Source organism: Hevea brasiliensis, chromosome 12, assembly GCF_030052815.1.
Source record: "Hevea brasiliensis isolate MT/VB/25A 57/8 chromosome 12, ASM3005281v1, whole genome shotgun sequence".
NCBI classification, from domain to species: Eukaryota; Viridiplantae; Streptophyta; class Magnoliopsida; order Malpighiales; family Euphorbiaceae; genus Hevea; species Hevea brasiliensis.
In genome coordinates this window covers 34,820,314-34,844,068 of record NC_079504.1, presented here as the reverse complement: position 1 = coordinate 34,844,068, position 23,755 = coordinate 34,820,314, and the positions used below count along the sequence as shown (strand labels likewise).

At 35.9% G+C, this 23,755-nt stretch overlaps 1 protein-coding gene and 1 non-coding gene across 2 annotated transcripts; one reads left to right on the top strand and one right to left on the bottom strand.

The window, feature by feature from the left end:
• Positions 1 to 10,620: 10,620 nt before the first annotated feature.
• LOC110660337 (uncharacterized) lies at positions 10,621 to 12,986 on the bottom strand. Its single transcript, XM_058130675.1, has 4 exons — positions 12,609 to 12,986; positions 12,078 to 12,527; positions 11,735 to 11,838; positions 10,621 to 10,657 (listed from the first exon to the last, which is right to left on the bottom strand). Exons 1-4 carry the CDS (start codon positions 12,984 to 12,986, stop codon positions 10,621 to 10,623), a joined length of 969 nt encoding a protein of 322 aa, XP_057986658.1.
• Positions 12,987 to 13,690: 704 nt separating this feature from the next.
• LOC131171696 (small nucleolar RNA R71) lies at positions 13,691 to 13,797 on the top strand. Its single transcript, XR_009142354.1, has one exon. It is a non-coding gene; the product is annotated as a small nucleolar RNA R71 (small nucleolar RNA).
• The last annotated feature ends 9,958 nt before the right edge of the window (positions 13,798 to 23,755 follow it).

Sequence of the window (23,755 nt, the reverse complement as noted above, 5' to 3'; positions counted from 1 at the left end):
CACGTACCATGGTAATCAAAACACAACTAACTCCATTGTCTTCTCAACAAATGAGAGAGACGGGTAATAACCTAGTCAAGCATTTATAGTGAGATATAAAACAATATCACAATCCTTTTAGTGGGCATAAATCACAATATAATTCGATTCAAAGTCAATTTCAATATCCAACAATTTTTATGCTCATCACAATTCAAATCATAAATTTGCATTTTTCCATGAAAATTACCATCACAATTCAAAACATGTTCTATCACAATTTTCCAAAACATAATTTATTCAATCCATAACAATGCTTAATACTTATGGAAATACCATTTCACAAAGCTAAATTCATACATACTATAACAATTTCAATAATCATTGAATTAAATCCAATGCTTGTTAAACATAATACATAAGAAAAATATGTCATTTAATCATATGAAATATTCAAAACAAAATCAGTTAAGAACTAGTTGTGCACAAACCTCTGATAACTGTCTCTTGGCTCTGACTCAGTGTTTCCTTCCCCTTCCCTGAGTCTTTGCTAACTGAGAAATACAATTTTGAAGTGTTTCAGTACTTAATTAAACTGTCTCTAACGATAATGCTTGATAAGTAATTCACTGAATTCTATTATTTACTTAGTCAACCTAATATGTCGACCCTCGGTGCATTCTAGGTAATTTAGGTTTTAATGTTACTAATATGTCACATTCGATAGTCTTTTAGGGTTGGTACTGTTAGTAGTATGCCCTAGAGCATATCATTTAGTATGTATCTTGTACATATTTTATTAATAAAAGGCATTTCCACTTTTCCGTTTACATAATATATTTATGTGTAATAGAAAAGGTCCATTGATATTTTGTTAGAAATATTATTCTTAAGTTGTTAAGAATATGAGTGACAATATTTCTAGCACAAAGTATCATAAATAGGTTCACAATCGAGGATACTTCATAATAAGGACATGACTTATCTAGAAAGATTGTATTCATATTTGTTTCCAAGTTATTTATATGAGATATAAATAAGATGGAATGGTGAGTCTCATGCCATATAACAAATATGATAGACACTTATAAATGATAAGTAGGCCGAACCAGTGACACTTATGACAAGCACATGGAGTTTACTCTTGTCAATGTTTTGTCATAAATCATATCAGTGCATATAATCTTTAGACCTGAGATAGCATAGTTATCTTGTATATAGGTAGTTTGAGTTTGATACTACTTTCATACTTATATTGTTTATGGGTATATGGGCATCTGTTAGCTCCTACTAGTTATATATGGAGGTAGGTGTTGATCAAGATGGAATCTGTTCCTCTAAGTAAATAGAGATAAAATCCTATGTTCATTTAATTATTCCTAATGTTTCAAGTTCTTGGCCAGGACAGATAGATTTATTCAGAAAAGAGTTTCTTATGAGAAAATCTTTTTAATCAAGAACTGGAATTAAAAGAGAACATAATATTCATAGCAAATGGAGTTTGACATAAACCATGACTCCAGCTTGAGTTGGGATTTTGTAACAGAGAGATTCTAGTGCATGGTAACATATGATTATAGGTTCATTTAAGGTAAACCTTATTACTAATTCGGTGGCCATGGCATGCTATGCTAGGTGTTAACCATGGTCTATGAGGTGCATAAAATGATTTAGAGAAATCATTTATGGTAAGAAAGAGTTCTGATGATATTAAGAGTTGATATCATATCTCATTGCCAATTAGTGATGAGCCTAGTAAGTCACACACATACACAAGTTATCACCTAATTAAATATGATTTAATTAATTAATTAAAGAGTTTAATTGATTAATTAAATAGGTTTGGTTTGCAATTAAATTGCAAAGTCCCTAGCATGACTTGAAACCAAATCTAGATTATTGGATGTATAATATAAGTTAAATTTATATTTAAAGTGTTTAAATATGAATTTAATTAATGAGAGATTAATTAATAGAGATTAATTAATTAATTTATATTTGATATAAATTAATTAGAAGAAGAAAAATAATTATTTTGGGTTAAGAACTCAAAATTAAGACACAGGGGCATTTTGGTCATTTCACAGTGTGACACGTGGCATCATGAGATGGTGACACATGGGATTACACATAAGCTTGAAAAATGTTTTTAATCATGTAAGATGATTAAAATCAAGATTAAATATAGGTTTGACACTTGGCACAATGTGATTGGGTCACTTAAACCTAGAGCTAATCAAAGGGTGACATGTGGCAAGGGTTTAATGTGTTAACCTAGCTATTTAAGTGTTGTTATGAAAAGAAAAAACAACCAGCAGCCATTCCTCTCCTTTGTCACTCCATTTTGAGGCTTTTCATCTATTCTTCTTCATCTCTCATCAATTCAAAGAGATAAGCCATCAATCTCTTGAATTAAGAACACTAGAAATTGTTTCTAGTGTCCTGTTTACATCTCTAATCTCTTAAAAGGTAGAACTTGAATTTCTAATTAATAGAAAAAGCTTTAGAAGCTATTCAAGGGCTGCCATAGGTGTTCTTGGTGTGGACAAGCTAGAGGGACAACATCTGGTATCCTGAAGAAGAATCTCAAAGACGCAGACACGCTGCAGTGCATCAAGAGGTTAGTGTAATCATTCTTGATTTAATCTAGGGTTCTAAAATTAATCTGATTAATTTTAAAATCTTAAATGGCAAATACAGATCCAAAAACATATTAAAAGAGTTTTAATATGTTGTTTATCATTGAAATCAAATAGATAAAAATAAATCTTGCATGGTGCATGTGACCCTAGGTGAAAATTTTTGAATTCAATGGTATAAACTTGTGTTTTTTATGCTTCCGTTCCTTTAGGTACATCTTACCAAATTTATTTCTATGTATTTTGCATTTTCTTGCAATTTGCTGGACTCCGGGATACTAGTTTGACCTAGTTCCCTCGATTTTCGGTCAAAACTACAAACTTATAGATCTATGTCTTATTGCACGCAGGGCAAAATTTCAGGTCATTCTAAGTTATGTAGACCAAGTTATGGTCATTTTACTATTGCTGGTAAGAATGTACCAAAATTGGTCACTTTAGGTTATTTTAGGTCAATTTTGGTTCGGCCAGTTTTTCGATCCGAACTTGTGCAAGCTGTTTGACTTGCCTATGGTCATTTCTGGGCTTTGGTGTCTTCATAAGACTTGTAGATATAGGTCTTAACTATTCATGGTCAAAATTTCAGGTCAATTGGACTTGTTTTGAGTGAGTTATGGCCTAAACACTAACTGCTGCCCAAATGGTCAATTTTCAGGCCTTAAATGCACTAATCCGGATTTGGTCATTTTTCAAGTTACCTTACAAGCAGAATTTTGGCAAGCTTCCTCCATGAAAGTTGGCACATTTTGTGCCTAGTTTCACCTCCAATTGGTCTCATACCAATTGGAGCCACACACTTAAGGTTCTAAGCCCAAAACCTAACTGCCCTATTGCATTTCCTTTATTACTCATCAAAGATCACTTTTAGCATTTACCAATTTACACATTCATGCCCAATCTGGTTTGTACCATAACCTAAACACAATTTACAACATATTGTTGATCATTTTGGCAGCTTATAATCACACTCAACATACACCATATAGTGCAGAATTTGTCAAACTCAATTACAACAATTTAATCACCTAATCATGCTCATTTACATGTCCAACCTCACACCATCATACATATACCCAAGCTGCCATAACCACTACTACAATTCAACATTAATATTCCATAAACCAAACATGAAATAATATCCTTTTGGTTCACCAAACCAAACTGCCGATTCATACATTTACATTCCATTAATTTCCAAGCTTCCAATTTCAAATACACATTCACATATACTAAGTATACATCACCCAAATTAATTTCTACACACATAAACATTTAATCAACCTTTTAATCTACCATTTACAAGCAAGAATAAACTGTCCTCAAGGAGTTTCCATGGCTGCCAAAAATAAACATCTCCCTTAGAACATTAAACTCCAAAATTCTTTCCACAATTCAAGTACCCATAACCTCCTTACTAACTTTAATGAAGCACTAACCAAAAACACAAACTTACCACTTTGGAAACTCTTCAAAATCTCTCCAAAACTTGGTCTTCTTGCTGCCAATCTACTGCCCAAGGTGTATGGACAACTTTTAGTGAAGAAACCATAACCATTAGAAGCTTGGATCATGGATGCATGGAGGACTTCAAGGTGTGGCCATGGAGTCCCATGGAGGATGAATTCGGCTGGTTTGAGAGGAGGTTGAAGATGAACTCATTTCTGCCCATTTTAGCTCTTAAGTGTCCCACAATTCTAAGTTAGTGGAGCACTAACCATTATTTAAGATTTAATAATCCAAAGTTTCACAATTCACTCATTTTACCTCATTTCTTTTACTATTCCTATAATATACCACAAATTTAATTTTCATGATATTTTCAAAGTGTAATATCATTTATTTTTAATGGACATTTAGGTCAAAAGACAACTCAGGGTGTCAAATGACCACAATGCCCCTGTTCGGGTTGCATTCCTGATTTTTCGGTAACACCAGGTTTTGTCCGTTTTCGATTTCTTACTTTTCTTTGCACTAATTAATTAATTAATTTTTCTTTGATATTTCTAATGATATTTATACTTAAATTGATGTCTCTTTAAGTCTTAAAAATATTTTCCAAGGTTTCCCACGGTCCAGGGCTAGTCAACGGTCCACGCCGTGACTTCCCGATGCGGTCACCCATCGCTAGGGTTCTCGGCTCGCTTAACTTGGTTACATTTCTTTGCTATTATTTTTCCTTTGTTTTTCTTGTATTTTCTTTTCTTGTATTTCATTATTTTATGTCTCCTCACTCATATCGAAGTGTAGTTCTAGGCATCCTAGCTGTTCGGACAACACTGGTCACCGGAACAGTAGAACGCACTACCGAACATAGGGGTGTTACAAATAATAAGCTAAAGGAAATTTTTAAAGTGCAAGCACAGTCATAAAATGAAAGAAACTACAACTATGACCAAAGTTTGGAATTCAACAGAAAAATTACAAAAGTAAACCCAAGACATAAACTAAAACTGAAATAAAATCTAAATCTGGAACAAAGCCTAAATTACTGGTAAACTAAAGAAATTGCTGCTACTACTGCTGCAGTCAAGGTTTTGCTGTTGCTGCTAGGTTTGTAGGTGGCATAGGGGTTGGTGCATCAGGGTCTGCTTCAGGTTCTACAAAAGCTTCTTGGTGATCTGAAGCTTCAGAGGTTGTCTCCAAGTTTTCTGTGAGGTCCTTCATTTGCTGGAGCATGTCTTGGCCCCAATGATATAGGTTGTTGAAAGATTGGGCCAATTTGTTATAGAGCTCCAACATTTGAATTTCCTGCTACTTTTGTTTCCTTTTAAGAGATGAAAATCTCTTTTTAAGCCTCTTTTCTAGCTTTTTCTACTGTTTGATCTGCTACTGACCCAAAGAATCAATTTTAACTTCCAATCCCTTCAAGGTTTTAAGAATTTATGTGGTTTTAGTTGGAGGAACAGATGGTTGGTAGTTAAGTTGGCTATTTTAGATTCTAAGGATATTAAAAAGGATAGAATTTCTGGTGAAAATTACTGTTCAGTAGCTGCTTGAGGTGCCAATACAGGTTCTGCTGGTGCATAAGCACCTGGTGCTGCAGAACCACTAGCATTACTATGCTGCTGTAATAACACATAAGTGTGCCTTTTTTCTCACAAAGATCCAGGTGAAGCAACATTGTGCTATCTAAAGATGACTCACAAGAAACTGGCACAAGCTTATTTAAACTAGCATCAAAGCCAAATGAATTGGCTATGGTAATTATATAACCTCTAAAAACTATGCTACTTGTGGTGTGCCTTGTGACAGTTTGGTGCCAATGAGTAGCTAAGAAGTAGGCTGTGCTAACTGGTTTTTTCTCCTTCATACACCAAAAGAAAAATAAGTCTCCAGCACTCATAATGCTATTACTATGCCCTCTACCTATGGCAGTAAAAGGGATAAATCTATGAAGATATTTCAACATAGGATCCACAATCCTAGTTGCCTTTGCTATCCTCTGTCTATAATAACCTCTATAAGGGGCGATTTCCTTCTAGAACTTAATAGGATCATAGATGGTTTGTTGCCACTCAATGCTCTTATATCCAACATCCTGAAAACCAAAGACTGCACTCATAGAGCCCATATCTAACTCTCTATCTACACCAGCACATCTGAAGCAAATTACATCTCTATGGCCAGGGACATTAGGTTTTAAATTCAACCTTAGGGAACTCAAAAACTCCAAAGTTAAGTCTTTATACATTGGTTCCTTAATCCTAGCAAACTCAGTCCAATTGATAGCATCTAAATAAGCAAACACAGCATCATATATTCCCAATTCTCTTAAAATTTGCTCATCCATATATTTATTTGCTGAAATGGGTTTGGAGGCTAAACTATCTTATGCATTTTTCATATCTGTCTTTAAAAGCCCAAGGTGATGGAAAAGTTACCTCCTCTATGTCATCTACAGATGTTGAAGGTATTGCTGAAGCACTGGCAGGCTGAGAAGATGTCAAGGGTGACTGAAATATGGGGATTAGAGCAATTGGTGATGAAATTGATGATGCTGACCTTGTTCTCTTACTGAATGGCTCTAAAGAAACCCTAGGTGAAGATTTTAAGTCCATAAGAATAGGGGATGACCCTTTCCTTTTCGCAACAGAGGCTTTCTTGGTTCTACCTACAGCCATTTTGGTTTTGGTTTTAGGTTTGGCTTGAGTTGGCATAGGTTCAGGCATTGGTTCTTGAAATTGGGTTTCGGTAGTGGGTGTTTCAATAGGGGTTTCGACGGTAGGGGCAAGGATAGGGGTTTTTATGGCGGCTTCTTGTTGTGGTGTGAGAGGCATCAGCGGAATGAGGGAAGGTGTTTGGTCTTAGGGTAGTGGTGGTGATTGTGGTGGTGGGTTTGGGTTTGGGTTAGGGTTAGGGTTAGGGCTAGCAGAAGGTGAAGATGGGTTTGCCATTTTCGATTTAGCAAAACTTTTGGATTTTTGGGGTTTGTGGGTAGACCAAACCTTAGTTCTCACCATTAAATAAGTAGAAATAATCTCTTTAACTTCCCAATAAGTGCCTGAAGGAACGGTAGAGAGAGTGGTAGAGTGGTCTAGTTTTTCGAATGAGAAAATGAGATAAAAGTGGCAGAAACTTAGGACTTTAAAATTTAGGGCAAACAACTGGTGGCTTGGGATAATGCTTAGGGTCTGCACAAAATTGCTTAAGGTTAAGCATGACTTGCATAGGGTACAACTTAGGGTAAGCATGTAGCAATTGCTGAAATAAAGATTTTGGAAATGCTTAGGGTCTGCACGAATTTGCTTAGGGTTAAGCAGGATTTGCATAGGGTACAGCTTAGGGTAAGCAAATCATCAGCAAGTTTTGGCAGGTTTTGGGAAAAAATGTGATTTCACTTACCAAAAATAGTCCGAATGCTATGAAATGCTATCATGACCCTTAGCAAATCTCAAATACACATAAACACAAGAAAATTAAAGAATTTAAGCTCATCATCTCTCAAAAACTTATCAAGCATAATATAAGCATGTGGGAATTGAGAGACAAATAGCTCAAATTAGGCACAAATTGTAGATTACCCTTGCAACCTTAATGAAATGGACTTATTCCTAAGCTTATACCCAAAACATATTTTCAGCAGCATTAGAGACAAATTCTAAGCACTCAGAAATTGCCGAAAATACATTGAAATTGACTGTCATGACCCAGGGATGGGGTTGAGATGTGCTCATTCAACTAGCTACATACTAGAGTGGAACTTCATGTCTCATATCGAAAACAGGTAGAAAAAGATTTAGGCCATATGTATGGGAGCCTTTCTCACCTAGTCAGCGTGCTTTTGGGAACGAAACCTCCCAAGGGACAAATCCATGAGGCCCATGGGCCAAAGCAGACAATACTAACTAGAAATGGATCGGGCTGTTACAATGTGGTATCAAAGCTGGTCTCCCTCAAGTACGGTGTGTTGTACGAGGATGCACCAGGCAGAAGTTGGTGGGCTTATCACGGATGGGATTGGGACGTGCTCATTCAACCAGCTACGTACTGGAGTAGAACTTCGTGTTCCACATCAGAAACGGGAAGAAAAAGATTTGGGCCATATATATGGGAGCCTTCCTCACCTTGTCAGCGTGCTTTTAGGAACAAAACCTCCCAAGGGATAAATCCGTGAGGCCCACGAGCCAAAGCGAACAATACTGACTGGAGGTGGATCAGGTTGTTACATTGACTTCTTAAGCAAAATGAACAGTAGCATGAACAATAAAATAAATAGTAACTTAAATAAAATTATGCAAATTCTAACAAACTATAAAAACTATAGATCCACTAAAGGGTAAAACTCAACAAACACCATTTTTGCACTTCAATAACGCTCACATCAGTCCTAAATATCAAAATTGATCCTCATTCAAGTTGCATTTCATAAAATTTACACAAGACACATCTTTAAATATGTTTTATCAAGTAGATTTCAATATCAGTAATTTAGCACAAGTTTAAAAGTATTGCTGTTCACAGGGACTAGATAAGTGCAGAAATTTGCTTTATACTTGCTTCCTCTCAATTCTTCTCTTTTTGCTACAAGTCTCAATTTGCACAATCTTCATAAATGACCAACAAAAGATATAAAAATATTACTTTTGAGTTTAATGAGGGTAAAAACTAAAATAAAATGAAATAGAAAATCAATAAACTTTAAAAAGATACGCTTGGGTTGCCTCCCAAGAAGCGCTTGTTTAAGGTCTTAAGCTTGACCTTCCACTCCAAATCACCTAAATATCCCCAGTTGGGGAACTAAGCCATGAAACCTCTATAACTTTTTGTGTGGGCTCTCCAACAATATAGTGCTTTAATCTTTACCCATTAACTTTGAAAGTACCTGAGGTTTCATTCCTTATCTCCATAGCTCCATATGGATATGCCTTTGTAACAGTGTAAGGCCCTGACCATCTTGACTTTAATTTTCCTGGAAATAACCTTAACCTGGAATTATATAAGAGAACAACATCTCCCTCTTGAAATTCTTTCCTCCTAATATGCTTATCATGCCATCTCTTAGTTCTTTCCTTATAAAGCTTGGCATTTTCATAAGCATCCAGTTTAAGTTCCTCAAGTTCATTTAATTGCAACATTTTCTTTTCTCTTGCAGTCTTTAAGTCAAAATTCAGTGTCCTTATAGCTTAATATGCTCTATGTTCCAACTCCAAAGGTAAATGACAAGCTTTCCCATAAACCAATCTAAAAGGGGTGGTGCCAATGGGAGTTTTAAAAGCTGTCCCATAGGCCTAGAGAGCATCATCCAACTTTAATGACCAATCTTTCCTTGAACTGTTTACTATTTTCTTATGAATCCTTTTCAGCTCTCTATTTAAAATCTCTACTTGACCACTAGTTTGTGGATGGTAGGGTGTTGCAACCTTATGCTTAACTCCATATTTTTGTAATAGTCTCTCAAATTGATGGTTGCAAAAGTGAGAACCCCCGTCACTTATAATGGCACCTGGAGCTCCAAACCTTGTAAAAATGAATTTCTTAAGAAATTTAACCACCACACTAACATCATTAGTCAGAGATGTTATAGCTTCAATCCATTTGCTCACATAATCTACTCCAACTAAGATGTACTTGTGTCCAAAGGATGATGGAAAGGGTCCCATGAAGTCAATGCCCCACACATCAAATAGTTCCACTTCCAATATGTTTTGGAGGGGCATCTCATCTCTTTTTGAGATATTCCCTATCCTTTGACACCTATCACATGCATTTACAAGCTTTTTTACATCTGTAAAAATATATGGCTAAAAGAACCCTGCTTGAAGAACTTTTTCTATAGTCTTTGTAACACTCATATGACCCCAATAAGGTGAAGAATGACAATCTCTAATGATATCTCCTATCTCCTCGTTAGCTAAACATCTCTTAATCAGCCCATCTCCACACCTCTTAAACAAAAATGGCTCCTCCCAATCATAATCCCTTACATCAAAAAAAATTTCTTCTTTTGTTGCCATGTCAAATCAGGTGGAAGAATTCCACACACCAAATAGTTCACAAAATTTGCATACCAAGGGATTTTTGCACTAATGGTTGCCAACAGCTGCTCATTAGGAAAATAATCATTTTTTGGAAGCTTTTTCTCCAAATTATCTCCTTGTTCTTGCCTCAATCTGGATAAATGATTTGATACTACATTTTCTACTCCTTTCTTGTCCTTAATTTCCAAATCAAACTCTTAAAGGAGTAATACCCACCTTATCAACCTAGGTTTAGCCTCTTTTTTTTTTTTTTTTTTTTTCTGAAGAAGATACTTAATAGCTGCATGATCTATGTACACTATTACTTTAGATCCCGAAAGATAGGACCTAAATTTATCTACTATAAATACCATTGCCAAAAACTCTTTCTCTGTAGTAGAGTAATTTATTTGAGCATCATCTAAGGTCTTACTTGCATAATAGATTGCATACACCTTCTTATCTCTCCTTTGTCCTAAAACAGTCTTAATGGCATAGTCACTTGCATCACACATCAACTCAAAAGGTAATGACCAATCTGGTGGCTACATAATAGGAGCAGATATCAAAGCTTCTTTTATCCTACAAAAAGCATTCATACAATCAGTATCAAAATGAAATTCCACGTCTTTACTCAATAAATTAATAAGAGGTTTAGAAATTTAAAAAAAATCGTTGATGAATCTCCTGTAAAATCTAACATGCCCTAAGAAACTCCTCACTCCTTTCACAGATGATGGGGGTTGCATTTTCTCAATAATTTCTACCTTTGCTTTGTCTACCTCAATACCGCTGTTTGACACAAGATGTCCCAAAACAATTCCTTCTTGTACCATAAAATGGTACTTTTCCCAGTTCAAAACTAAATTAAACTCTTCACATCTCTACAAAACTTTAGACAAGTTAAATAAGCATTTATCAAAAGATTTACCATACACAGAAAAATTATCCATAAACACTTCCATAATATCCTTAATGAAATAAAAAAAAATGGACATCATACATCTCTGAAATGTAGCTAGGGCATTACATAATCCAAATGGCATCCTTCGATATGCAAAGGTACCATAGGGACATGAGAAGGTGGTTTTATCCTGATCATCTAGGTGAATAGGGATCTGAAAGAACCCTGAATAGCCATCCAAATAGCAAAAATAAGAATGATCAGCTAATCTCTCAAGCATCTGATCTATAAATGGTAATGGAAAATAGTCATTTCTAGTTACATTGTTTAATTTCCTATAATCTATGCACATTCTCCATTCAGTTACAGTCCTCATAGGTATTGGTTCATCATTTTCATTTTTCACTACTGTGATGCCCCCTTTCTTGGGTACAACATGAATTGGACTTACCCAATTGCTATCAGAAACAGGGTAAATGATACCTGCATCAAGCTATTTTAAGATCTCTTTTTTCACAACCTCTTTCATATTTGGATTCAATCTTCTTTGTGACTCTCTAGAGGCCTTATAATCATTTTCCAACAAAATTCTATGCATGCACACAGAAGGATGTATTCCTTTAATATCATCAATGGTATAACCAATTATCCTTCTATGCTCTCTAAGAACTCTTAATAAATTTTCAACTTCACAATCATTCAGTTTAGCACTAACAATCACAGGATATATAGAATTTTTACCAAGAAAAACATACCTGAGATTTTTTGGAAGAGGTTTTAATTCTACCTTTGGTGCTTCACTTCCTTCAAACATTGGTGGTGAAGTAGCATCTTGCTTCAAATCTCTAATCTTCCAACACTAGTTACAGGCAAAGGTGAATTTGCTTCCAAAATTTGAGCATATTCTACACCATCTTCAATCTCGTCCCCCTTTTTGATGTTGTGAACCAAACAAGCTTCTAAGGGATCTTCAGGATGTTGTTTTTTAAACACTTCTTTTACCAACTCATCTACCACATTAATTCTCAAACATGAATTTGAATCATCTTTCTTTTTCATTGCTTGAAACAGATTAAATTCAACTTTTTCTTCCCTAACTTCTAATGTAAGCCTTCCATTCTTTACATCAATCATAGCTCCAGCAGTAACAAGGAAAGGTCTGCCAAGAACGATAGGAATGTGTACATCCTCCTTCATCTCCAGTACTACAAAGTCCACTAGTATCAAAGATTTTCCAACTTTTAGAGGAACATTCTCAATCACTCCAATTGGAAATTTAATAAACCTATCTACTAACTGTAGTGAAATAGTGGTAGGCTTCATTTCTCTAATCTTCATTTTCTCGTAAATAGACAATGGCATTAGACTAACACTAGCTTCAAGATCACATAAAGCCTTGTCTATCCTAATATCTCCAATGTGACATGGTATGGAAAAATTACTAGGATCCTTCAGTTTGGGTGGATGCTTATTTTGCAAGATAGCACTGCTTTCTTCTGTAAGAGCTACTGTCTCAAATTCTTCCAACTTCTTCTTGTTAGACAAAATCTCCTTCAAAAATTTAGCATATGAAAGCATTTGTGCTAAGGCATTAGTGAAAGGAGTAGTCACATGCAAAGACTTCAACACCTCTAAAAACTTCTCGAATTGTTTATCTAACTTTGCTTTCTGAAATCTTTGTGGGAATGGTAAAGGTGGCATGTAAGCTTTATGTGCTACATATTTAGGTTCTTCCTCTTCACTCTTTCTCTCTACTTCAACTCTAACCTCAACTTCAACTTTTTCATCTCCTTCAACTTTCTCTTCAATGTTTTTATCTCCACTCTCCAATATTTTTCCACTTCTCAATGTAACAGCCTTGCAATGCTCTCTTGAATTTTCCGGTTGGCTAGGAAGCTTCCCAAATGCTTTATTGTTTAAAGAGCTAGCCCGTTGAGCTATTTGATTCTCCAACATCTTGTTGTATGTTGCCATTTGATCCACTTTAGATGCTAATTGAGATATCATTTCTTGTTAACTTTGATGGCTTAGTAGTGGAGTCTCAATCATGGCTTCCAATCTAGCTGTCTTGTCTAGTTATGCTTGTTGAGGTGGAGGTTGCTGTGATTGTGGTGGAACAGGTGCATTTGGAGGTTTAGGAATTCCAGGAGGAGGACCTCTATTCTGCTGAAAATTCTGATGTTATTGATACCTGGAAGGTTGTTGAAAATTCTGGTGTTGTCTTTATCTACCTCCCCAAGAGAAATTAGGATGGTTTTTCCAAGCTAGATCGTAAGTTGCAGAAAATGGGTTATCGCCTAGTCTTTGATTGTAGTTCCCCACGTAATCTACTTGGTCACTTGAAAAATCTTGACCAGGTACAGAAAAATCAGTTCCACAATTTACATTTGTAGCTCCAACATCTACTAAATTACTTGAACCTCCAACTGAAGAATCTACATTCATGCTTAGCTTGTCCATCTTCCTTGTCAAAGCATCAAACTTAGCATTAATCATATTCATGGCATCAAGCTCAAACATACTGGATGGTTTCTTAATCTCATTCCTCTCACAACTCCACTGATAGTTGTTATAAGCAATTTTTTCTATAGTAGAAAAAAGCTTCATCTTTAGATTTCTCCATAAGATCACCTCCAGAAGATGCATCAATTAAACTTCTAATAGCTGGTGAAACTCCATTGTAAAAGTGTTGAACAAGGATCAACTTAGGAATCCCATGGTGTGGACATCTCCTTTGCAAATCCTTGTACCTCTCCCATGCTTCATATAAGCTCTCATCATCTCTAGGTTTGAAAATAGTTAGCTCATTTGTCACACCTTACCCCTCCGTAAGGCATAACATGATTCTGTAGTATACCTAATGGATTACCGAAATTCACCTACCAATAACCCATTACGTACAATACAAGTGATTTTAAACAAATTCATTTCATTTTAATTTCTAAAGTAATGTTTAAAACATTATTAAAAAGCCTTTAATTGGAGTTTAGGTTATAGGAAAATATTTTGGTGAATTTGATTTTTCGCAAATTTTATCAAAATTTCGGTAGAGTGCCGGCTGTAATTTGAGAAAACAGTTCTTCAAAACCTAAAAAGAAAGTACTTCTAATGTATTTTTCTCAAACCCAACTCCAACAGTTCTCATTTCAACACAATTCAACACAAAGCAACTCATTTTCAATAAAACTCATCATCATTACATTCAATTTAATTTACATACACAAGTATCAATTTATAAAAAGAAAATAAAAAATAATATTATTACAAACTTTACTGTACAACTGCTCAATAAGTTCCATAAATACATATGAACCAAAAATATTTACATCAAGTAAATTTACAAGGGCATAAACAAATACCCGCACAAAATCCTCAAGATTTACTTCCTTGTCACAATAGCAGCTCACTCTGCTGCCTTGTCCTTTCCCTTATCTACGATAGCAAAATAAAGTTATCGCTGAGTAATTTTACTCAGTGGTGCACAATAAAAATTTTAAATTTACTAAAACAATCATTCATTGAAAAACAACAATTTTAAAACCTTTCGCAAGCATTTTTCACAAAACTGAACTTAACATTTATAATACTATTTTATCAAACAATTTATAATTCACAGTGTTGCCAATCAATAACACAACTTAGGTCATGACACAAAATTTCCAAACAATATCGTGTTATACACCACGACAAAGCAATCTCAACCCCACTAATTGAAATCAATGAGGGAGGTGGCTAGCTAGCTATATGAGTACTCATTTGAACTCGACCTCAAACTGGCAAGCCAGAGAGAGAGGAAAATAGTCAATCTCCACCCCATAAACAGAGGAGGCACATTGTGATATTGCCATGCCTAGTGTGAATAAAAAAAAATTTGAAAATCATATTATTCAACATTTCATGAAAAACATTAATCAATTTTCATTTCAAATTTCCATTTACAAGGTAGGTTACACAACATTTCTCAAGGCATTATTTAGCATAAATTGTTTCAAAATGTATTCAAATAAATTTTCAAATAGCAAATCAAAAGTGAAAAGTTATTATGCATAAACTTTTAGTGAGTCGCCTGTCTACCTTGACTCACTTTTTTCTTATCTTTTTCAGTCTCTTTCTACTAAAACACACAATTTAAAGTGTTTCAATACTCATTAAATTTATTTCTAACTAATAAATAATCCAACAACTAAATTTTATAGACTTAATCTACCCCATGCAATTTATAACATTTTAAGTCCCTTTTCATTTTTTGTTATGGTGGTGATTACTATTCATTCCACTATTCAAGTCAAAATGTTGACTTTTTCATCTTTAATAGGTGTGTTAGTTCTAATTACTCCCACATACCATATTTAGGTCATAATTATGTTGGCATTGATTGCCAATTGGTTTTCTAAGTTCCTTAAGTGAAACTCCAAAAATTCAGTTTTTGGTCACTTGTTTCAACTGTTCCATTAGACCTTCTATAGTAGAAATTTGGCCAACTTTCCTTCACCAAAGTTGTTCCTTAATGTCCTAGATTTAATTCCTTTTTTGAATCACTCCATTTGGAGTTTTGTAGCTCTAGTTATGCCACTTTTTCTAAGGCTAGCCGGATTGGCCAAAAGTCTAGAATTCTGGGCAATTAGGGTTCTAGCAGATTTTAGGAATCAAGTTTGGTTGACAATTTGACTTAGTTATGCTCAGAATTTGGGTTTGTGTTCTTCACAACAGTTGTTCTACTATGTCATAGCTTTCCAATGGTCCAAAAATCAGGTCATTTGGACCTTTCTACACCAAGTTAAGACCATTTGAACAAGTACTATTCATATAGTCAATTCTGTACAGTAGTAGGGTGGGTGATCCGGATTCAACCTAATTTTTCACCAAATTAATATAAATTTTAGGGCAAGGTTTCTGCATGAAAATTGTAGCTTTAGGTCTTAATTTTCATCTTCAATTAGCCTCACACCAATTGAAGTAATAGAATTTCAGTTATAACCATTTAAAGGGACAAGGGTCAAGCTGCCAGTATTGACCATTTCACATACACCATTCCATTCCAATTTTAATCATTCACTCACACTCCAAATCATACCAATTGACCAATTTAAGCCTTAATTAGGTCAATTGGCATCAATTCCCCAAATTTTCAATGGCCAAGAACCCTAATTCACGAATTAACTCAATCCACTTAAATTAAAGCTTACTAATCACCTTTACTTACTTAATCAAACTTGAGTACAAGGTTAATTAAATCAAAACACCTCATTACTCCCAACATCCCATGGTTGCCGAATTTCATGGGGTTCTAGATAGGCATGATTTCTCATGTTTTCATTCAATTCTAACTTGTTCAACCTCAATTCTATACTTATAAATCAACTAAAGTTAAGAAGGAGAGCTTACCTCTTATGAAGTTTTCCTATCTTCTCAATTCTTCATATTCCCCTTTACTTTCTCCTTCAATCTTCTTCTTGAGGTTCAATTTGAGGTTTTCTACTATTTTGACAAAGGATTTATGGTTTAATTTGGGGTTTAGAAAGCTTGATGATGAGCTTTCATAGAGGAAGAATGAAGAAATGAGAGAGAGATGAGAGAGATGGGCCAGCAAGGAAGAAGATAAAATGAGGATTTTTATTTTTATTTTTATTTTTATTAATTTTTTTTATAATTGTTAAAAATTATCCCAAAATTTCAAAGTTTAAAAATTAATATTTATTGTGTCATGCTTATGTTAAGGATGATGTCATAATCTTTTTACTTTTTTAAATTTCTTTCTTTTCTTTTTCATTTTCTTTCACTCACCTCTTCAATTTGAATTTAATTTTCAATATGTTAATTTCCTACATTTTATTGGAAATTTAGGCCAAAAGTTATCTCTAAGGGTGAATTGACCAAATTACCCCTTACCAGTCTGATCCGGTTTACCAATAGCATTGTATTGCTTCCTGAACCCTAATATAATTATTTAACCTTGTTCTCAATTCTTTTTTATGGTTCTCACATTTCTACTAGCTTCGCAATAATTCCTAGGCCTGCGGTGTCACAATGTCTCATACAAAATTATGGTTTTGACTAATCTCGTAATCACTTCCCGGTATGATCACCCATCATTGTGACCTTGGCTCATTTAACCTTTTATGCTTTATTTTTCTTATTTCTACTTTACCTTCATGTAATTGCTATTAATTTTTGTTCATGGCGTGTCTAAGTGATTTAAATATGGTTTTACACATTCCAACTGTCTGGCCAAACACTGGTTACCAGAACAGTAGAATTTACTGACCTAATGAACATAGGGGTGTTACAATTCTCCCCTCCCTTAAAATAAATTTTGTCCTAAAATTTTACCTAATCTTAGTCTCTTAACAGTTGTGGGTGCAGCCTCCTCATGTCCTCCTTACGTTCCCAAGTAGCTTCCTGGCTTGAATAATGGTTCCACAACACTTTAACTAGTGGTATCTGTTTATTCCTTAGTTGTTTCACCTCATATGCCAGAATCTCTATGGGTTCTTCCTCATATGTGATGTCTGGATTTACTTCAATCTCTTCTACTGGCAGAACATGAGATGAGTCTGATTTATACCTCCTCAACATGGACACATAGAAGACATTATGTATCTTTTCTAGCTCTGGAGGCAGTGCCAATCTTTATGCCAAAGGACCCACTCTTTTCAGAACCTCATACGACCAAATAAAGCGAGGGCTCAGTTTCCCCTTTTTAACAAATCTCATAATTTTCTTCCAGGGAGAAACCTTGAGGAATACCTTGTCACACACTGCATATTCAATATCTCTCCTTTTCAAATCGATGTAGAACTTCAGATGGTCTGATGTAGCCTTAAGTCTATCTCTGATAAGTTTGATCTTCTCCTCTGTCTGCTGAACAATTTTTAGGCCAATCAGCTTTCTTTCTCCTACTTGCAGTTCCTACCATAAAAGGCTTCATATGGAGGCATCCCTATGCTAGATTGATAGCTATTGTTGTAAGTGAACTCAATCAAAGGCAAGTGTGTATCCTAACTACCTTCAAAATCAATTACATAAGCCCGTAGCATATCCTCCAGTATCTGAATCACCTTCTCAAACTGGCCGTCTATCTATGGATGGAATGCCGTACTGAAGTTCAATATAGTTTCTAGGGCTTTTTACAAACTACCCTAGAATCTAGAAGTGAACCTTGGGTCTCTGTCTGACACAATCGATACCGGCACCCCATGACATCTCACAATCTCATTAGTGTATAGTTTAACCAATCTGTCCAGATTGTAGTCCATCCGTACTGGCAAAAAGTGAGCAGACTTGGTCAATCTGTCCACAACAACCCATACTGCATCATGATTCTTTTGTGTTCATGGAAGTCCCATCACAAAGTCCATTGTTTTTCTTTCCCATTTCCACTCAGGTACTAGCAGTGGATGTAGCAACCCTGTTGGCACTTGGTGTTCTGCCTTTACTTGCTAATAAGTTAGGCATTTAGCTACATACTCTGCTATGTCCTTCTTCATCCCATTCCACTAATAATGCTCTTTCAAGGTTCTATACATCTTGGTCCCACTAGGGTGCATAGCAAAAGGACACTCATGTGCTTCTTTCATAATGATTTGTTTCAATTCCATATCATTGGGAATGCACATTCTGCCCCAGTGTAGTAGTAGGCCATCATTATTTACAGAAAAGTCTAGTTTCTAGCCTTCCCAAGCTTCCTCCACCAATTTCACATACTTTTCATCATTCTGTGCAACCATCTTTATCTGATCAATTAACACTAGCTATACATGCCATGCATCTACCATCTGTGCCTCATCAACAATCTCAAAACTAGCACGCAGTGCTTTCTACTCATGTACCATAGACAAAGGAGAAACTCTTAAACTCGCCATGGTTTTATGGCTCAAAGCATCAATGACCACATTTGCCTTCCCTGGCTGGTAGTCTATTAGACAATCAAAGTCCTTAATCAGTTCTAACCACCTCCTTTATCTCAAATTCAACTTCTTTTGGCTACCCAGATACTTCAAGCTCATGTGATCTGTGTAGATGTAACACTTTTCCCCATACAGATAATGTCTCCAGATCTTCAGAGCAAATACAATAGCTGTTAGCTCCTAGTCATGTGTAGGATAATTTCTCTCATGGGGTTTCAGCTGGTGTGATGCATAAGCAATGACATTTCAATCTTGCATCAGTACACAGCCTAGCGTATTGTGAGAAGCATAACTATAGATAGTGTATTCTTTACCCGGTGTAGGTAAAGTAAGGACTGGAGCTTCAGTCAAACATCTTTTTAATTCATCAAAACTCTACTGAAATTTATCAATCCACTAAAATTTCATATCTTTTTGAAGTAGTTTGGTCAGTGGAGATGCCAATATAGAAAATCCCTTCACAAAACGGTGGTAGTAACCAGCTAAACCTAGAAAACTATGAACTTTTGTAACATTCCTGGGTGGCTTCCAATTAAGGATAGCTTCAATCTTACTGGGATCCACCTTAATGCCTTGAGTTGAAAAAATATACCCCAAGAAAGAAATGTCTTTCAGCCAAAATTCACATTTTGGTAATTTAGCATATAGCTGTTTCTCCCTTAAAGTCTGTAGCACAATTCTCAGGTGCCTATCATGCTCTTCTGCATTTCTCGAATATACCAAGATGTCATCAATAAACACAACTACAAATTGGTCGAGGTATGGCCTGAAAATAGTGTTCATTAGGTCCATGAATGTAGCCGGAGCATTAGTTAACCCGAATGGCATAACCAGGAATTCATAATGGCCATATCAAGTTCTAAAAGCAATTTTTGGAATGCTCTGCTCTTGCACCCTTAACTGATAGTAGCCCGATCTCAAGTCAATTTTAGAGAACACAGTTGCACCCTTTAATTGATCAAACAAGTCATCTATGCGGGGCAGTGGATATTTGTTCTTTATTGTCACCTTATTCAACTGTCAGTAGTCAATACATAAGCGAAGAGTACCATCTTTCTTCTTAACAAACAGTACTAACACTCTCCAAGGTGACACACTAGGGCGAATGAAGCCCTTATCAAGTAGCTCTTGCAACTATACCTTCAACTCCTTTAATTTTACTGGTGCCATTTTATATGGAGTAATGGAGATTGGGTCCACACCTAGCATAACCTCTATTTTGAACTGCACCTCTCTTTCCGAAGTTAATCCTGGCAACTCTTCAAGAAACATATCTGGAAAATCACATACTGTAGGAATATCCCTCAATACTGGACTCCTTACTCGGGTGTCTACCACATAGTTGTTTCTCCCTTAAAGTATGTAGCACAATTCTCAGGTGCCTATCATGCTCTTCTGCATTTCTCGAATATACCAAGATGTCATCAATAAACACAACTACAAATTGGTCGAGGTATGGCCTGAAAATAGTGTTCATCAGGTCCATGAATGTAGCCGGAGTATTAGTTAACCCGAATGGCATAACCAGGAATTCATAATGGCCATATCAAGTTCTAAAAGCAGTTTTTGGAATGCTCTGCTCTTGCACCCTTAACTGATAGTAGCCCGATCTCAAGTCAATTTTAGAGAACACAGCTGCACCCTTTAATTGATCAAACAAGTCATCTATGCGGGGCAGTGGATATTTGTTCTTTATTGTCACCTTATTCAACTGTCAGTAGTCAATACATAAGCGAAGAGTACCATCTTTCTTCTTAACAAACAGTACTAACACTCTCCAAGGTGACACACTAGGGCGAATGAAGCCCTTATCAAGTAGCTCTTGCAACTATACCTTCAACTCCTTTAATTTTACTGGTGCCATTTTATATGGAGTAATGGAGATTGGGTCCACACCTAGCATAACCTCTATTTTGAACTGCACCTCTCTTTCCGAAGTTAATCCTGGCAACTCTTCAAGAAACATATCTGGAAAATCACATACTGTAGGAATGTCCCTCAATACTGGACTCCTTACTCGGGTGTCTACCACATGGGCCAAATATGTTTCACACCCTTTTTGGATCATTTTTCTGGCAAGTGCAGCAGAAATAAGGTTTGATGGCAATAGCTGCCTCTCCCCATGTATTACCACATCACCATACTGAGGGAGACCAAAAGTGACTGTCTTTAGTCTACAGGCAATCATTTCAAGATGCCTGGCTAACCAATCCATGCTTAAGATAATATCATAATCTCTAAAGGGCATTTCCATCAAGTCGGATAGGAATGTGTGTCCTTAGATCACCAAAGGACAATCCTTATACATTCTGTTAACCCTGACTTCTTACCCTAATGGACTAGTCACTAGCACCTCAAAATCCATTTTCACACAAGGAACAATAATAAAGCTAATGATGCTAACACTAATATAGGAATGCGTAGATCTGGAATCAAACAACACAAACACATCTTGATTAAAGGTTGAGAAGGTACCAGCCATAATATCAGATGTTTCAGCCTCTTCTCTCTGTCTCATAGTATAGACTTTGGCTAGAGCATGACCTTGTTCTGGCTAATTCACTGTGCTCTGACTTCTAGGTATACTACCTTACCTTTGCCTCTGCCTCTACCTCTGCTAACTGATGGTGAAGTCCTCGGGCTAGAAGCTTGGGTTGATCCTTCTGAAATAGTAGGTAACCCAGACCTACGTGCACTAGTGCAATCCTTAGCAAAATGACCAGTCCCTCCACAGTTAAAACATGTTCCTGTGGCTCTACAGCATACTCCACTATGTGCCTTGCCACAGGTGTCGCAAAGTCAACCTGATAATGCACCTCTAGATATCTGTTGGGTTTGCTGACCGGATCGGGTTGGTCTTTGGCTAGAAAATCTACCTCTGCCAGACTTATGAGAACTGGATCCCCCAAAATTTTTCCTCTTTCCAGAACCACTATCAGGGGCTTGACTAGTAGCATTCCCAATTTCACTTTCTCTTCTATCCCCTTTTTAACTGTTCCTTCATTCTCAATTCTCTCTAGTTCTAGGGCTTGTGATATTAGCTCTGAGAAATTTTGGTGTTAGAACCCCACAACTTGCATTATTAAACTAGGCCTTAACCGTGCCTCAAAACGTTTACATCTGTCTCTAGGAGTGACAAGTAGGCTTCCTGCATAATGACTCAATCGAGAGAAATCTCTTTTGTACTCTGCTACTGTTTTATCCCCTTGCTTCAAAATCAAAAACTCTTGCAACTTCATATCAACATATGTGTCGGGGATCCACTTTTGCCGAAATTCACTCAAAAAATCTGACCAGGTGAGGATTAGGGGCTCAACTAAGCTGTGGGGAATAGTTTTCCACCATTCATAAGCATCCTCTTACAGTAAGAAAATGGAGTACTCAAATTTCAGTTCTTCCGTACAGTGTAACTTCTTAAATACTCTTTCCATTCTCTCCAGTCACTGCTCTGCTTCAAGTAGATCCACCGTCCCCTTAAATTCTATCACCCCAAACTTCATTAGCTTGTCATATTGCCTGGCTGGAAGCTGTGGTTGCACCACTAGTGCTTGGGTTTGGGTGGGTAAGTTTCCAGCCATTTATTGGAATAGCGCAGCCATCTGCTAGGCAAACTGAGCAGGAAACTGTGGCATCAGTGAAGTCGGAGTGGCTGACCCACTCATATTCTAGAGAGTTGGGGCTTCCCCCTGTGCCTCAGCCTCTATAGATTGCTCGACGGAATGATCTCCTTCTTCCATTTTGATTCAAAGAGATTATCTACTCCCTGATAACAAACACAAGGAGGATTATCTCCATTAGTTGACATTCATGATGTAAATATGTCATATGTATCAACTAAGAACATTTGAGCAGTTGTACTTATCAAAGAAAAATTCAAATTCATAATCAAAACTCATTCAAAACATATCTCTGATACCTCTAAAACATGTCACGCCTTACCCCTCCATAAGGTATAACATGATCCCATAGTATAACTAATGGATTGCCGAACTTCACCTATCAATAACCCATTACGTACAATACAAGGGATTTTAAACAAATTCATTTCATTTTAATTTCTAAAGTAATGTTTAAACATTATTCAAAAGCCTTTAATTAGAGTTTAGGGTATAGGCAAATATTTTGGTGAATTTGATTTTTCGTAAATTTTATCAAAATTTTGGCAGAGTGCCGGCTGTAATTTGAGAAAATAGTTCTTCAAAACCAGAAAAGAAAGCACTTCCAATGCATTTTTCTCAAACCCAACTCCAACAGTTCTCATTTCAACACAATTCAACCCAAAGCAACTCATTTTCAATAAAACTCATCATCATTACATTCAATTTAATTTACGTACACAAGTATCAATTTATAAAAAGAAAATAAAAAATAATATTATTACAAACTTTACTATACAACTGCTCAATAAGTTCCATAAATACATATGAACTAAAAATATTTACATCAAACAAATTTACAAGGGTATAAATAAATACCCATATAAAATCCTCAAGATTTACTTCCTTGTCACAATAGCAGCTCACTCTGCTGCCTTGTCCTTTCCCTTATGTGCGATAGCAAAATAAAGCTATCGCTGAGTAATTTTACTCAGTGGTGTACAATAAAAATTTTAAATTTACTAAAACAATCATTCATCGAAAAACAGTAATTTTAAAACCTTTCACAAGCATTTTTCACAAAACTGAACTTAACACTTATAATACTATTTTATCAAACAATTTACAATTCACAGTGTTGCCAATCAATAATACAACTTAGGTCATGACACAAAATTTCCAAACAATGCCGTGTTGTACACCACGACAAAGCAATCTCAACCCCACTAATCAAAATCAATGAGGAAGGTGGCAAGCTAGCTATATGAGTACT

What these genes read in the sequence shown, in the direction of transcription:
- LOC110660337 (XM_058130675.1), bottom strand. Translation starts at nt 12,986, where the DNA reads ATGATATCTCAATTAGCATCTAAAGTGGATCAAATGGCAACATACAAC. An exon ending in AATTCGAGAAGTTTTTAGAG is followed by an intron (nt 12,528 to 12,608) that starts GTGTTGAAGTCT and finishes TTTTTGAAGGAG; the next exon opens with ATTTTGTCTAACAAGAAGAA. An exon ending in ATGGAAGGCTTACATTAGAA is followed by an intron (nt 11,839 to 12,077) that starts GTTAGGGAAGAA and finishes GCCTGTAACTAG; the next exon opens with TGTTGGAAGATTAGAGATTT.